Genomic DNA, 13,158 nt, shown 5'->3' on the forward strand with positions numbered 1-13,158 from the left:
AAGAGAAGGAATAACCCCAGCCTCATTTGTGTGCCCTCCTAATTCACCAGTCAGGTACCCTAACTACCATCATAACTCCATCAACACCAGTTCTTATAAGTTGAAATCACAGTCTGTTCTCATTTGTCTGCCTTCATTTGTGTGTGCTAAGATTGTTACATTTTTCGTTAAAACTTCTGGATTAAATTTGTAGAATAATGACTGACACCTGGATTCTAAAAAGCCGTCCTAAGAACTATTTCTGAATTTTCCTAGAGATGGACTCACTTAACCCAACCTGGGAAGGACCAGGGGGCGTGGTCACAGGCAAACCCCCACATCATGGGGGCGGGGTCTTAGGAATGGGCGTGGCTACGGCCCAGCGTTAGGGTGGCAGTTGGCGCTGAGGGCAAGGGTGCGCCGGGGTTTCCGGTCTGCGCCTGCGGAATCGCCGTTTGACCCCGGAAGTGCGAGAGCTCCGGCAGCTGTCACTGGGAACCGCGGTGCCGGCTGCGGGGGCGGTACGGGGCCAGTGGTGAAGCAGCCGAGGTGAGTGCGTGGCTAGTCCTTGCTGGATGCGGGTCCTGTGGCTTGGGAAGAGCGGCGGCCGTGCCCCAGGCGGCGTTGGCACGCCCATCGCCCCCGTGTCCACGGCGGGCCGAGGCTTACGTTTCCTTACGGGGCGGGGGCCGTGAGCCGCTTCCCTCCAAGATGGGACTCCCTAGGCAGGAGTCAAGCCAGGGAGCCCCACCTCCCACCCCTGGGGCTTCTTTGTCCTCAGAATTAATTCATTAGTTTTTTTTTTTTCATTCATTAGTTTAGCAAATAGTTGTTGAGCGCTTCTTAAGTGCCAGGCACAGACCTGAGCACTGGAGATAAAAACTGAGCAATCCACCACAGGGCTTCTGCCTTCATGGAGTAGACAGTCTAATGGGAGTGTACAAGTAAATGTACACGGTAATTAAAGATATGACAGCAGTTGGGAGAGTGAATACTTTAGATCGGTTTAGGAAGGTTTCAGAGGGAGAGTAATGTTGAATTTAGGCCAGAAGAGTGATGGCAATCAGAGAAACTGAGGCAACAGTAGCTCTGGGAATGCTCATAGACCATATTATGATTGGTGATTGCACTGCACTTTTCTAAGAAAAAGCTCTTTCCTAACTCTGCTTCTGCTTCCCAACACCACACAGGTATAGTGGTGGGCATAGGTACAACCATGATTATTGTCCTTGTGTTTTTAAGTACCTACTCATACCTTAACTGAAAACTCAAATCCTAAAAAAAAAAAAAAAGAAAGAAAGAAAACTCAAATCCTATTTGACATTCTCCTTCCCTCAGGTTACTTCTGTAAATGCTACCTGATCATTGTCTGTATAACAAATATGTTGACTTTATGGCTATTCGATTTGTATCTGTCATTTCCATAAAAACAATGAGCACTGTGAATGGTTGTTATTTGCCCGTTTTACTGTCCTCCAGGTGTCAATGCCAGCCACATAGTAAGTACTGAAAAGTATAGTATCATTAATACAGTACTGTTTGCTCTCCAGTGGTTCATAGAGGCCTCTCCTGCACCAGGTTATGGTCATCTTCATTTATGTATTAGAGACATGTACTTCCCAAGTCTTTAACTTGCCCAGGCAGAACTCAAACTAGCTCTTCCTGCCTCAGCCTCTCAGAGTGCTGGCTTTACATCATGCACCACCTTATCCTACTCATGTTCTCTTTGGAGCGTGTCTCTCTTTTTTAAGTAACTCCTCACTGGCTCCAAATGAGAGCTCATAGCATAGCATAGCACTGAAGCCTGTTTTTAAACTGGTTCTATCTTCCCTATCCAACCTCTTTCCTCCTCACTTTCATTGTCTTCTTTACTCTGTTTTCAGCAACATGAAATATATTCCTCCTTTTTCAAAGCCACACTTTTTGTGACTCTGAGCCTTTGCTCATGTTTGTTCTTTGCTTGGAATGTCCAGTTTTTCCTCCTGTTCTTCAACATCCAATTATGTTACCCTATTGTGCCTTTGTGCCTTCCTCCCTTCTCTTCTGCGCTCTAGTTTTGGCCAGTTCCTGTTATAGCTCTAACATTGGATGATATTTATATGACCAGGACCCAAAATGCTGAATAAATGAGGAAGCACAAAATGCTCTCTGCCTTTGAAACTCTAATGATAACAACTAAACTTTATGGAGGCTAAGTGTATGTGCCACATACTGTGTTGAACGTTTAGCTTTATTTCTCGGAGCAACCCTTAGAGATAATGTGTTACTATGATCCTAGATTTTTTGTTTTGTACTGGAAATTGAACTCACGACCTCATGCTTGCCAGGCAGGCCCTGTGCCACTGAACTGAATCCCTGGCCCTACCACTCCATATTACAGATAAGAAAATCAAGGAAGCTGGACATGGTGACATCTGCCTATAATCCCAGCACATGGGAGGCTGAGACAGAAGAGTCACCATGAGTTTGAGGCCAACGTGGGCTCCATTGTGAGTTCAAAGCCAGCCTGAACCATGTAGCAAGACCTTGTCTCAAAAGAAATAAGAAAGTCAAACAGTAGAGAGAGAGAGAGGTCAGAGAACTGCCTCAGGGCTTAACATGTGCAGGAAAACATGGAGCCAGGATTTAAAGCTAGGCTATAGGATCATAGAGATAGATCTCTTTACTGCATTAGCCTTACCCTAAACAGACTTTTTTTTTTTTTTTTGGTCTTTTTGAGACAGGTTTCTGCTATGCAGTTCAGGCTGGTCTTAAACTCACAGGCATGTGCTGCCACGCCCAGCTGAACTGCCTTTGTAGGCACTGGCTTGTATGGCTTATAGGAGTGCATTTCTTCTCCTCCTCCCCTCTCCTTGTTTTCTTGTTGTTTTGTTTTGAGACAGGGTCTTGCTAAGTAGTCTAGGCTGGCCTCAAACTCGTGGCAGTCCTTCTACCTTGGCCTTCCAAGTGCTAGGATTACAGGCAAGAATAAATTTCTTCTGAAAGCAGGTGCCTCAACCTGTCTAGATCTGAACTCAGGCCTTGAATTTAAAGGATGAAGATCTGCCTCCTATTCACGACTCTCTCCTTACCTTCAGGTTCCATCCCTGACACTCCCACTACCCTCTCTTGTGGATGAATCGGGAAAAGAATTAGACCTGTGAGTTGTTTAGGTTTCTGGCATGTAACCTATTGGATTTTCCAGCTGGGAGGCCAGCAACACTGGGATTAAAGAGAATAAAATATACTTTAATGCTTCCACATGTGAGCCCCACATGCCAAAGCAGAAGGACTGGACATCAATTTTAAATTGGTCACAAATGTATTTGCCTTGAGCAGATAGGATCTACACCTCCTTTAGACATGTGAACATAATAATTCTTATTATTATAGATTGAAGTTCCTAAGAAGCAAGTAAGATAGTAACCCGACTTAAAATAGCATAGCCAGGTACAGTGGCATGTGCCCTATCCCTAGGTATTCAGGGGCCTGAGGCAAAAGGATCACTTAAGCCTAGGAGTTCAGTGCCAGCCCGGACAACATAGTGAGTTAGACTCTTTCTTTCTCTGTCTTTGTCTCTTTTTTGCTCTCATATACAATGAATATTATCTATGCTTGGCAAAGCTGTAACATGAAAACTTACCCCAAACCCTTGATTACTTTGCCTTCCTTCCTGAGGATTGAACCCCTGCCACTGAGCTACATCTCCAGCTGTTTTTCCCACCCCGTTTTTTCATTTTGAGACAGTCTGACTAGGTTGTTCAGGGTGGCCTTGGACTTGTAATCCTCCTGCCATATCCTCTCCAGTTGCAGAAGTTGCAGGCATATGCTGCAGTACCTGACTTTTTCAGAAAATTTTGTGCGCAAGGTTTCTAGAGCTAAAACAGGCCTTGAAAACTAGACAGACTAGTTTTCTCTCATTATATCCCTCTTGAGAAGGGATTGTCACAGTTTTTAAAACAGACCAGAAGCCAGACACAGTGTTGCATATCTGTAGTCCCAACTATTGGAAAGGCTGAATCAGGAGGCTCAGTTGAGCCAAGGAGTGCAAGGCCAGCTGGGACACCCTTAAAAACATAATAAACAGACTAGAATCAGTGTACCTTGCTGCTTCCTTCTCCTGTCCTCTGATCCTCTACTTCCTCTGTCTAGGGTATGTTTCTTTCCTATGCTTATCTGTCTTCATAACACCAGGGCCTGGTCTGAAATCTGAGATATAGGACACCTGTTCATATATGACTGACCTGCCCCTCAGCTTGTCTGTGAGTGCTTAAGAAGTGACAGTTTCCTCTGCCCTGCCTTGATCTGTTGCCATTGAGATCCTACTAGCCTTAAATGACATGCCTTTTTTACATTCATTCTACGATTTGGTCAACTTTTGTGTCCTTCTATGGGGCAGGCCCAGTGCTTTTGTGAAAAAAAGATTAGATGAAAGACAGAAACCTGTCATTTCTGGGTTTTTTATTTTTGACTTTTTTATGCCAGCAATCAAGCCGAGGGCCTTGTGTATGCTAAGGGCACTTTCTAGCAGTTAGTCACACCCAGTGCCAATTTCTGCTTTTGCAGCAGGTTTGGTGCTCTATGCAAAGGAGCCTGCCCTGGCAGGTTTCTGTGAATTTTCTTAGTATCTGGTTCTCCTATTCATCATGTCCTTTTTCCTTGAAGCCTAGAGATTCTATAAATCTTAACACCTTCTGTGAGCAAGAAGGGGCCTATGGCTCCAATCCTTAAAAGACCTGAAAGATCTGGTGAGAGTTGTAACAAGAATGCCCTAGTTAGTTATTACTCAGACATTTGATATGTCTGTGTCTGTTCCAAGTCTGCTGATCATTAGGAAAAGTAGTAAGGGAAGTAGAGTCCTAAGCAGTATCTTGATAGAGTTCACAATGTTTTGGGTCTGGAGTCTCCTAGAGGTGGTTTGTAGGATTTTTCTGTCCTGCACACAGAATTAGTCAAGACAAACACAAACAGTGGCAAGGTTTTACATTTATTAAAGGTAGGAAAAGAAACAGGCTCTGCAGAGCAAGTTTGGGCCAAGAGGAGGTAGGAAAGAAGGTACACTGTACAGCATGAGAGTACACAGTGGAGGCTCAATAGCAACTGTCCCTTTTATATCTTCCACTCCTTAGTCTGACATCAGGTCTAGGGTACCTTACTAAAAACCTGCTCAAGCTCTCCCCAAACATCCACATGTAGGGCTTTTGGAAATGTTCTGCCTATGTCCTGTGATTCTGTAACTAACAAGACACACCTGCTTCCCCAGCCAGATTTGCAACACCCTAGTCTGTCTTCATGGACTACTGAGCTGGCGCTATAATAAAGATAATTTAGTGGGCCACAGGTGTAGGTGTAGCTCAGTGGTAGAGTTTTTGCTTGTTATTGTACGAGGTCATAGAGTCTATCTCCAGTACTACCAAAAAAAAAAAAAAAAAAAAGAAAGTAAAAATAATCCATGTACTTTTTCAGCTAGTACTTCTCCAGAGGAATGGGAGTCACTGGAAAGTCTATGCCTTCACAGTTGAGAATGACTGCTTTCAGCAAAACAGCATTTTATCTGGATCAATAGCACATAAGCTAGCTACTGGAGGCCCACATCTGGAGCACACAAAGACTAGGGGCTAATGCTTCTCTTCTGGCTCTGGGATCAGACCTGGACCCCTGTCTTTAGGAGTCTATGTGTCTGCTCTGTTCTTCCCATACATATTCCTTTCAGGAGGGTCACGCAGCACAATGCCATCTCTGCCCCTGGATCAACTCCAGATCACTCACAAGGACCCGAAGACAGGAAAGCAGAAGACTTCACCAGCACTGGTAAGCCAAGGGCCTTGCGGCCATTCAATCTAATTATTATCCGTATTGCAATTTTAGAAGCAAAAAGTAAATTCCTTCCTTATCTGTTGCAAGAACGACCCAAAGGGCCATAGTTAGTAATTCAGAAGCTGAGACACTACTAGTTCCTTCCAAGCCCATTGTTTCCTTCTGAGCCCAGATTTGAGTAGCATTTCCAATGTCACCATCCCATCTCCTCACTCCCACCCAAAGCATTTACTTTCCATGCATTTTGATGGCAATTCTGATACAGCCCAAGCTGGCTAGAAAGAGATTCAATGCAAAGCCATGTTTGGGGATTAGATCCTGCAGAGGTATTCAGGTTTCAGGTAGGACATTTTCAGAGCTATCTTTAAAAAAGGAAAACAGGTACACTAAGTGGGAATATTCTGTCTACCTTAAAAAAGAAAAAAATGGTATACTCTACAGTGCTTACCCACGTTTCAGTGAGAGTGCTGATTTCAGAGGTTGAACTATCTTTTATCTTACCTGGGATAAGAAATGCCACATACAGAGACTCCATCAGGGCTTATGAGACTGAAAACTAAGGAGGCTGTGAACCTGCCAGTTCCCAGCTAGAGAGAAAGATTAGAGCCATGGAGAGGTGCCAGTCTACTAAAGAAGGAGACAGATACAGGGACGGAGTCCTATACCCACATGTTGTTTTCCCAAGAATATGAGTTTACTTGATCAAGGTGGGAGGAAGTATTTTCTAGAGACTTGAGTAAAGTCATGGGAAATAGAAGTCTAGTTTTTTATTTCCTGCCTGCTAGATAGGCTATTACATGCTAAACAGTCTATAATAATAGTACCAAACATTTATAGAGTACTTACTCTGGGCCAAACCATTCTAAATGCTTCACCTGAATTATGCCATTTAAGCCACATCACAGCGCTATGAATGGATATTGTGCTTATCCCCATTTTACAGGTGAGGAATCTGACTTTAGTGTCACAGAACTAGGAAATTAGAACAAGATGGGAAGCCATGTCCAGAGATACAGCTCAGTGGCATAACACGTGCCTGGCAAGTGCAAGGTTGTGAGTTTGATTCCCAGTACTACACACACACACACACACACACACACACACACACACACACAAAGATAGGAAACCATACAGGCTAATCCCAAACTTCAAATCCTTAACATTTGTGCTTAAAGCCTCTTGTTTTATTTTATGACCTTTTCATATACAGAGGATATTTATCAGAAAACGTAGAACTGTACTCTTTAGAAAAGCCACCCAATAGATAGCTATTTGCCACATGTCAGTATTGAGTACTTGCAATATGGCTAGTGTTTGAAATGCAGACTCACAACCTCGTGCTTTCCAGGCAGACGCTTAAGCCACTGAACTAAATCCCCAGCCCGAGTCTGATTTTCTACCTCAGTCCTTCCCTATGTATTGAATGAACACCTAAGTTGTAATCTGTGGGCTCCAACAGCAGAGTTTTGGGCCATCTCTTCACTCCTAGTTTCTTAATGCCAGGCACTTAGTAGACTCTCAGGAAACATTTGGCAAATAAATTAGAGACCACAGTCAGCCCTAGTGCCAGGAGCTGAAGCTACAAATAGAAAAGATGTGATCCCTGCCTGTGATGTGATGGGGCAGGGGGATGCCACAGCCTAAGGGGAAAACACACTGGTAGATTTTTATTTATTTTTTTGTCTTTTTGAGACAGGGTCTCACTATGCAGTTGTGGCCCAGGCTGGTCTCGAACTTGCAATGATCTTCCTGCCTCAGCCTCCTGAGTGCTAGGATTACAGGAGTGTGCCACCACGCCCGGCTACTGGTAGATTTGTGACAGTGTGATCAGGATGTGCTAGAATGAAAGCCAGGCAGTGAGTGACATGAGCAGAGCTGCGTCACCAGTCCAGATCAATGAAGTGGTAGTGGGTGACCAAAAGGTCTTGGGACTAGTGAGAGGATACTTGCGTGAAGAAAAGGGTTCTTGCAGGAGGGGAATTCTGAGCTTGGTGTCGAAGGTTGAATAAATACTAGCCAGAAACAGCATTGGGAGAAAGGAGGACATGGCTGAAAGATCTGAGTAGCCTGAGTAGCTGAAAGCCTGACTCCTACAGCAACCACCAGTTACTAGAGTGGCAGCAGTGTTGCATAGCTAAAGAGCACAGCTTTGCATTCATCTCAGGTATATTTGGCAAGGTACTTACCCCTCTTAAGTTTCAGGGTACAAAAATGGTAATAATAGGCCAAACTTAATAGGATGGCTATAAGCATTAAACAAAATGTCTGTGAAGTAGCACAGTGCCAGAAATATAGTCAACACTTAATAAATTACAGTTATGATGGTGCTGACAGTATTCATAGTGATAGTAGCATTGAATGGGGTTAGAGTAGCAAGAAGAGTGAACCGAGGGAAATAGCTGTCTGATGGGGGAAGGGTCTTGTTGGTCATACTAAGAAATATTACCCTGAAGGGTAAGGAAGCTCCTATAAGAGTGTTTTGACAACCCATATTTGTCTTGAGTTTCATCTTGGGTCACAAATGCCTCCAGCCAAAGAGCACTTACCACAGTGCCTTTGCAGGGTGAGAGGTGCAAGTGGTGCTTAAAGAACAGTGCAAACAATTTCTTAGCAAGATCTTCCAGAAGATTGATTGGCAGTGGATGTTCTCATAGCTTTATAAAGCACATAGGACCTGTCTTAGTTACTTTCCTTGTCATTGGTACATAATATTTGATGCCTACAATTTAAAGAAAGAGAAGTTTACTTTGGCTCACATGTCAGGTTTTTTGTTTGTTTGTTTCTTTGTTTTTGTCTCTCTCTCTCTCTCTCTCTCTCTTTTTTTTTTTTTTTTTTTTTGTCTTTTTGAGACAGGGTGCAGTTCAGGCTGGCCTTGAGCTCACTTTGTAGCCCTGGTCTCAAACTCACAGTGATCCTCCTGAGTGCTGTGATTACAGGTGTGAGACTCTACCTTCTAACCTCCCAAGGACTGGGATTATAGGCATGAGCCACCTCGCCTCACTTTGTTTTTGTCTTTTCGAGACAGAGTTTTACTGTGCAGTTCAGGCTGGCCTGAATTTATTTTATACCCCAGGCTGGCCTTGAACATGCAGCAGTCTTCCTGCCTCAGCCTCCTGAGTGCTGGGATTACAGGCATGTGCCACTACACCTAACTGGTTCATGTTTTAGAAATTTTAGTCCTTGCATGATTGTCTGACTCCAAGATGGAGCAGCATGGCAGAGGGACATGGTAGAGGAGAACTGCTCACAACATGGTGGGCAGGAAGCAGACAGCAAAGGGAGAAGCCAGGGAGGAAGATAAATCCTTCTCGATCACTCTCTCAGTGACATGCACTTTTTTAACCAGACTCCACCTTCTAACCATGTCAGCTATAAGCCTCATAATCCAATTACAACCATACCAAACCTGCTAGGGGTGTATCTAGTCACTTGTTACCTCCATCCTTTCCTTCACCCAGCCAGCAAATATGTATAAGAAGTATGCATAATGGCAGGCACTGTCGTAGGGACTCGTAAGGTTTGACTGCCTCGGGAGACATATACCTAGTTGGAGACACATTGGAGAAGGCAGACTTACTTTTTATGTAACTTTATAGTATCAGTAGAACTACACAGTTGTTTTTTTTTTTTTTGTTTTGTTTTTGTTTTTTTTTTTGAGATAAGGTCTACATATGCATTTTAAACTGGCCTTGAACTCACTATGTGGCTGAGGCTGGCCTTGAACTCATGTCAATCCTGAGTGCCACTATACCCAGGTACATAATTAAGTGTACAATCTAGTTGGATAGAGTATCTATATTGACCCATGAAACATTCACCACAATCAAGACATTTCACCTTACTCAAAAGTCTCCTTGTGTCCATCCATAATCAATCCCTTTCTCTCTCCCTGTCCACAGCAACCAGTAACCTAAAAGTACTTTATTTGGTCAGAGGGTACTGGGATTTGAACTCAGTGTCTTTGAGCTAAGCTGTAGTTCCAGTCCTTTGTCAAGTTTTTATTTTGAGACAGAGTTTCAGTAAGTCACTAAGTTGCCTAGGGCGGGTTTGAACTTGTGATCTTCCTGCCTCAGTTTTCTAGAGTGGTGAGATTACAGGTATATAGCACCACTCCCAATCTAAAAGCACTTATGATACAGTTTTAACAGGTGCCACATTCAGGTGAGCAAAGTACAGGTGTTGGGGGAGAGCCCGGGTGAACTTCTGATCCAGAAAGGTGGGAGTCGTAGAGGATTTCTGAAGGGAATGAGGTGAGAGCTAGACTCAGACAGATGCAGAGACCAGGATAGACATGGATATCAGAGGTCTGCAGCATGAGCTTTGTGTCAAATCCTACATTAGTTGCCTCCTTAACTTCATGATCTTGTAAAGTTCATGAACCTTACTTTGTTTATTCCTCTGTAAATGGGAAAAAATCTATCTCCCTTTTAACTAGTTATAGGTCAAAAAGAAATAGAACGTGAAACATGCCTACTCAGCAGTGGCATAGGTTGGTCCTCAGGAAATTTTGGTTTTAGTTTTTATTATTCTACCTCTCACCAGATCCATCGCTCAGTGTCTGATGCAGTCTGTGCACTTTTTACAGCCCGTTTTTATGCCTACATAAAATGCTATTTCTTCCACCTAACAAACCTTTTTCTTTTCTGAGGCTCAGCTTAGATGCTGACTGCCATAAGAAGCCATCCTTCATCTTCAAGGCACTGTTAATTGTCCCTGGTACTCCTATGACCCTCACAGATTTGAACTGTCATGTCCTTTCATTTGGAGCTCCCTTGGTGGCTTAGATACAGAGTGTGGACTCTGTAAGGATCTGGGTGCTTTTATTCTTTACCTGGGAGTGGCAGTCAAGTAAATATTAGCAGGTTTACAAGGAAGGTAGAATCTCAGGGCACACGTGTATGAGTGTGTGTGAGAGAAAGACCAAAAGGAGGGAGGGAGGGCAGGAGGGAGAGAGAAAGAAACAAGTAGCCTAACTTAGCCGGTGTGATCTAGGAGGTAAGGTAAGGTATTAACAGGGAGAAGGCGGGAAGTTTGGAAGCCAAGAAGATGAACTTAAGATTCTAGATTGTTTTGAATGAATTCCAGTCCATACACTTCCTTTTTCAACAGATTTGTACCTGGGACCCCACTATGTAAATCACATTTAAATAGGAAGAAATCCTTCAAGGGATCTAGCTTAGCAGCATAAGCACCTGCCTGACAAACACGCGGTCGTGAGTTCAATCCCTGGTGCAAACAATAAATAAATAAAGGAAGAAATCCTTCAGACTCCGATGTTAGGTGGCCCCAGTGAATCGCTGTGGAACACAAGGACTCTTCAGTTTATGAACCTTCATTGTACAGGAGGAAGCCTAGGTGATTCTTGCAGAGGCTAAGGACTATCAGTCTTGATTGTTCTATGTCCCCTGGGCAGACAGTGCTGAGGGCGGGGTGCTGGTTGGTAAAAGCTGAGCTGTTGCCTGGCCTTTTTCCTGCTACCACTTCCACCAGAGAAAGCCACCATTATACAGTCTGGAGAAAACTGACCCCATCTCCTCTATGGTAACAGAGTAAGGTCTGTTCATGATGTGGTAAGTGCTGGAAGAGGGAACTTGTGACTCTAAGAACTACAGCTACTTGATTGGAATCTTCTTTTAAAAATTCACTGAGATTTGTTTTTCTGGGCATTAAAAAAACAGTGATATGTATAATGCTATTTGTATCAGAAAGAAAAAACAGACCCAAATACTTCATGTAGCTGTGTTTTACAAAATGCCTACAAACAGGCTGCCAGGACACCAAACAAAAAAGAAGGATCTCTGGGAAATATTGGAGATTGGAAGTATGGTCCCAAGTGACTCACCGCCTCTGTAGCATTGTTTTTATTTCCTGTTTTTGTTTTTTGTTTGTTTGTTTGTTTTTTGGTGCTGGGGATCAAAATGAGGACTTTACCCTTGACCTACCACTAAGCCACACCCAGCCCACGCTGTTAAGTTTTTGAATGAAAAGGTGCTTATACTTTACCTTTTTTTTTTTTTTTTTTTGTGGCACTGGGGATTGAACCCAGGACCTTTGCATGAAGCCACACATCCACTTTTTTTGAGACATGGTCTCACTAAGTCATTAAATCTCTGAGGCTGAGATTGAACTTGTGTTCCTCCTGCCTGAGCCTCCAAGTAACCCCTACTTGGAGTTATAGGCCCACACTACCACTCCCAGCTGCTTTCTTGTATAATTGAAAATCATTTTAAAATATTACATGTTCACTGTTTAAAGCTTGGAAACTATATTCATGCCACAATCTCCTTTGCTGCTCCCACCCCCAGAGATATCCAGTAGTAACTGGGATTTCATCCCCTTACTTTGTTTTTTAAAAATCGGTACCAGTGTATGAATATATGTACTTTTTTAAGACCTCAATTGATTATATTAAATAGAGAGTGTTGTGTCCCGCTTTCTTTTCCCTTGACCTTTCCCCATGCCATCAAATTCTCTCCAAAAACACGATTTTTAAAACTGCCCTGTGTTCCCTGGGTGCAACCATGCCCCCTTTGTTAGATACACTTGGTTCTTTGTGCTTAAAAACTCCTTGGAGGCTCACCGGTTAGAACAGCCAAGTGTTGTCATTGCTGTGGGTTGGCAAATGGGCCCTCACTGACTAACTTCTGCCACGTTAACACGTGGTTTTTGGATCCGTAGCACCCCGAGCAGAAGGCAGACCGGTATTTTGTGTTATACAAACCGCCCCCTAAAGACAACATTCCCGCCCTAGTGGAGGAGTACCTGGAACGCGCCACCTTCGTAGCCAATGACCTCGACTGGCTCCTGGCCTTGCCTCACGATAAATTCTGGTGCCAGGTAACATTCTATCAAAATTAACACTAAGACAAAGCACATGACGTGCTCTTAGTTGGTTGATGTTGTTGTTTTTCTTCCCATAGAAGGTGCTTTTTTCTCTACTTCTTACACTGGATCCTTAACAGCAAATTGTGGTTGGAGTTGTTGTCTTATATCACAATCTTAATGATGTTAAACACATCAATGACACCTTCCAAAATGTCATTTTTTTAGAAACTTGTATTTAGCCCTCAGCTCATTTGTACCTCCTTTGTTCCTTGGGGTTAGAGTATTGGCAGTAGGCCGGGGTCCATCAGTAGGAACATGGACCTAAGGATAAATCCTTGCTATCCTGTGTTGCCTGGCTTAGGTAATCTTTGATGAGACCCTGCAAAAGTGCCTGGACTCCTATCTGCGCTATGTCCCCCGTAAGTTCGACGAGTGGGTGGCCCCGACCCCTGAGGTTGCTGAAATGCAGAAGCACTTACATCGGAGTGTTTTCCTCACCTTCCTCCGAATGTCCACACACAAGGAATCCAAAGTAAGCCTCTGATCCCGTGACTGGTC

At 43.6% G+C, this 13,158-nt stretch overlaps 1 protein-coding gene across 6 annotated transcripts in view; it reads left to right on the forward strand.

Moving 5' to 3' along the window:
• Positions 1 to 354: 354 nt before the first annotated feature.
• The window catches only part of Ascc2 (activating signal cointegrator 1 complex subunit 2), a 41,439-nt gene continuing 28,635 nt past the window's right edge, over positions 355 to 13,158 (forward strand). For 2 of the 6 annotated variants that reach the window (XM_013141956.3, XM_063225969.1), the window contains exons 1-2: positions 356 to 528; positions 5,672 to 5,769. In XM_013141956.3, the coding sequence (XP_012997410.1) occupies positions 5,689 to 5,769 (81 nt within the window). In that variant the 5' untranslated portion in view covers positions 356 to 528; positions 5,672 to 5,688. Of the gene's footprint in view, positions 529 to 5,671; positions 5,770 to 12,453; positions 12,613 to 12,961; positions 13,133 to 13,158 lie in introns of those variants that run through there. The other 4 variants (XM_063225970.1, XM_063225972.1, XM_003478324.5 and 1 more) reach the window with 3 other exon arrangements.

The sequence above is a fragment of the Cavia porcellus genome, unplaced genomic scaffold (genome assembly GCF_034190915.1).
Source record: "Cavia porcellus strain 051 isolate PalLab524CR breed Dunkin Hartley unplaced genomic scaffold, mCavPor4.1 scaffold_16, whole genome shotgun sequence".
Taxonomy (NCBI): Eukaryota; Metazoa; Chordata; class Mammalia; order Rodentia; family Caviidae; genus Cavia; species Cavia porcellus.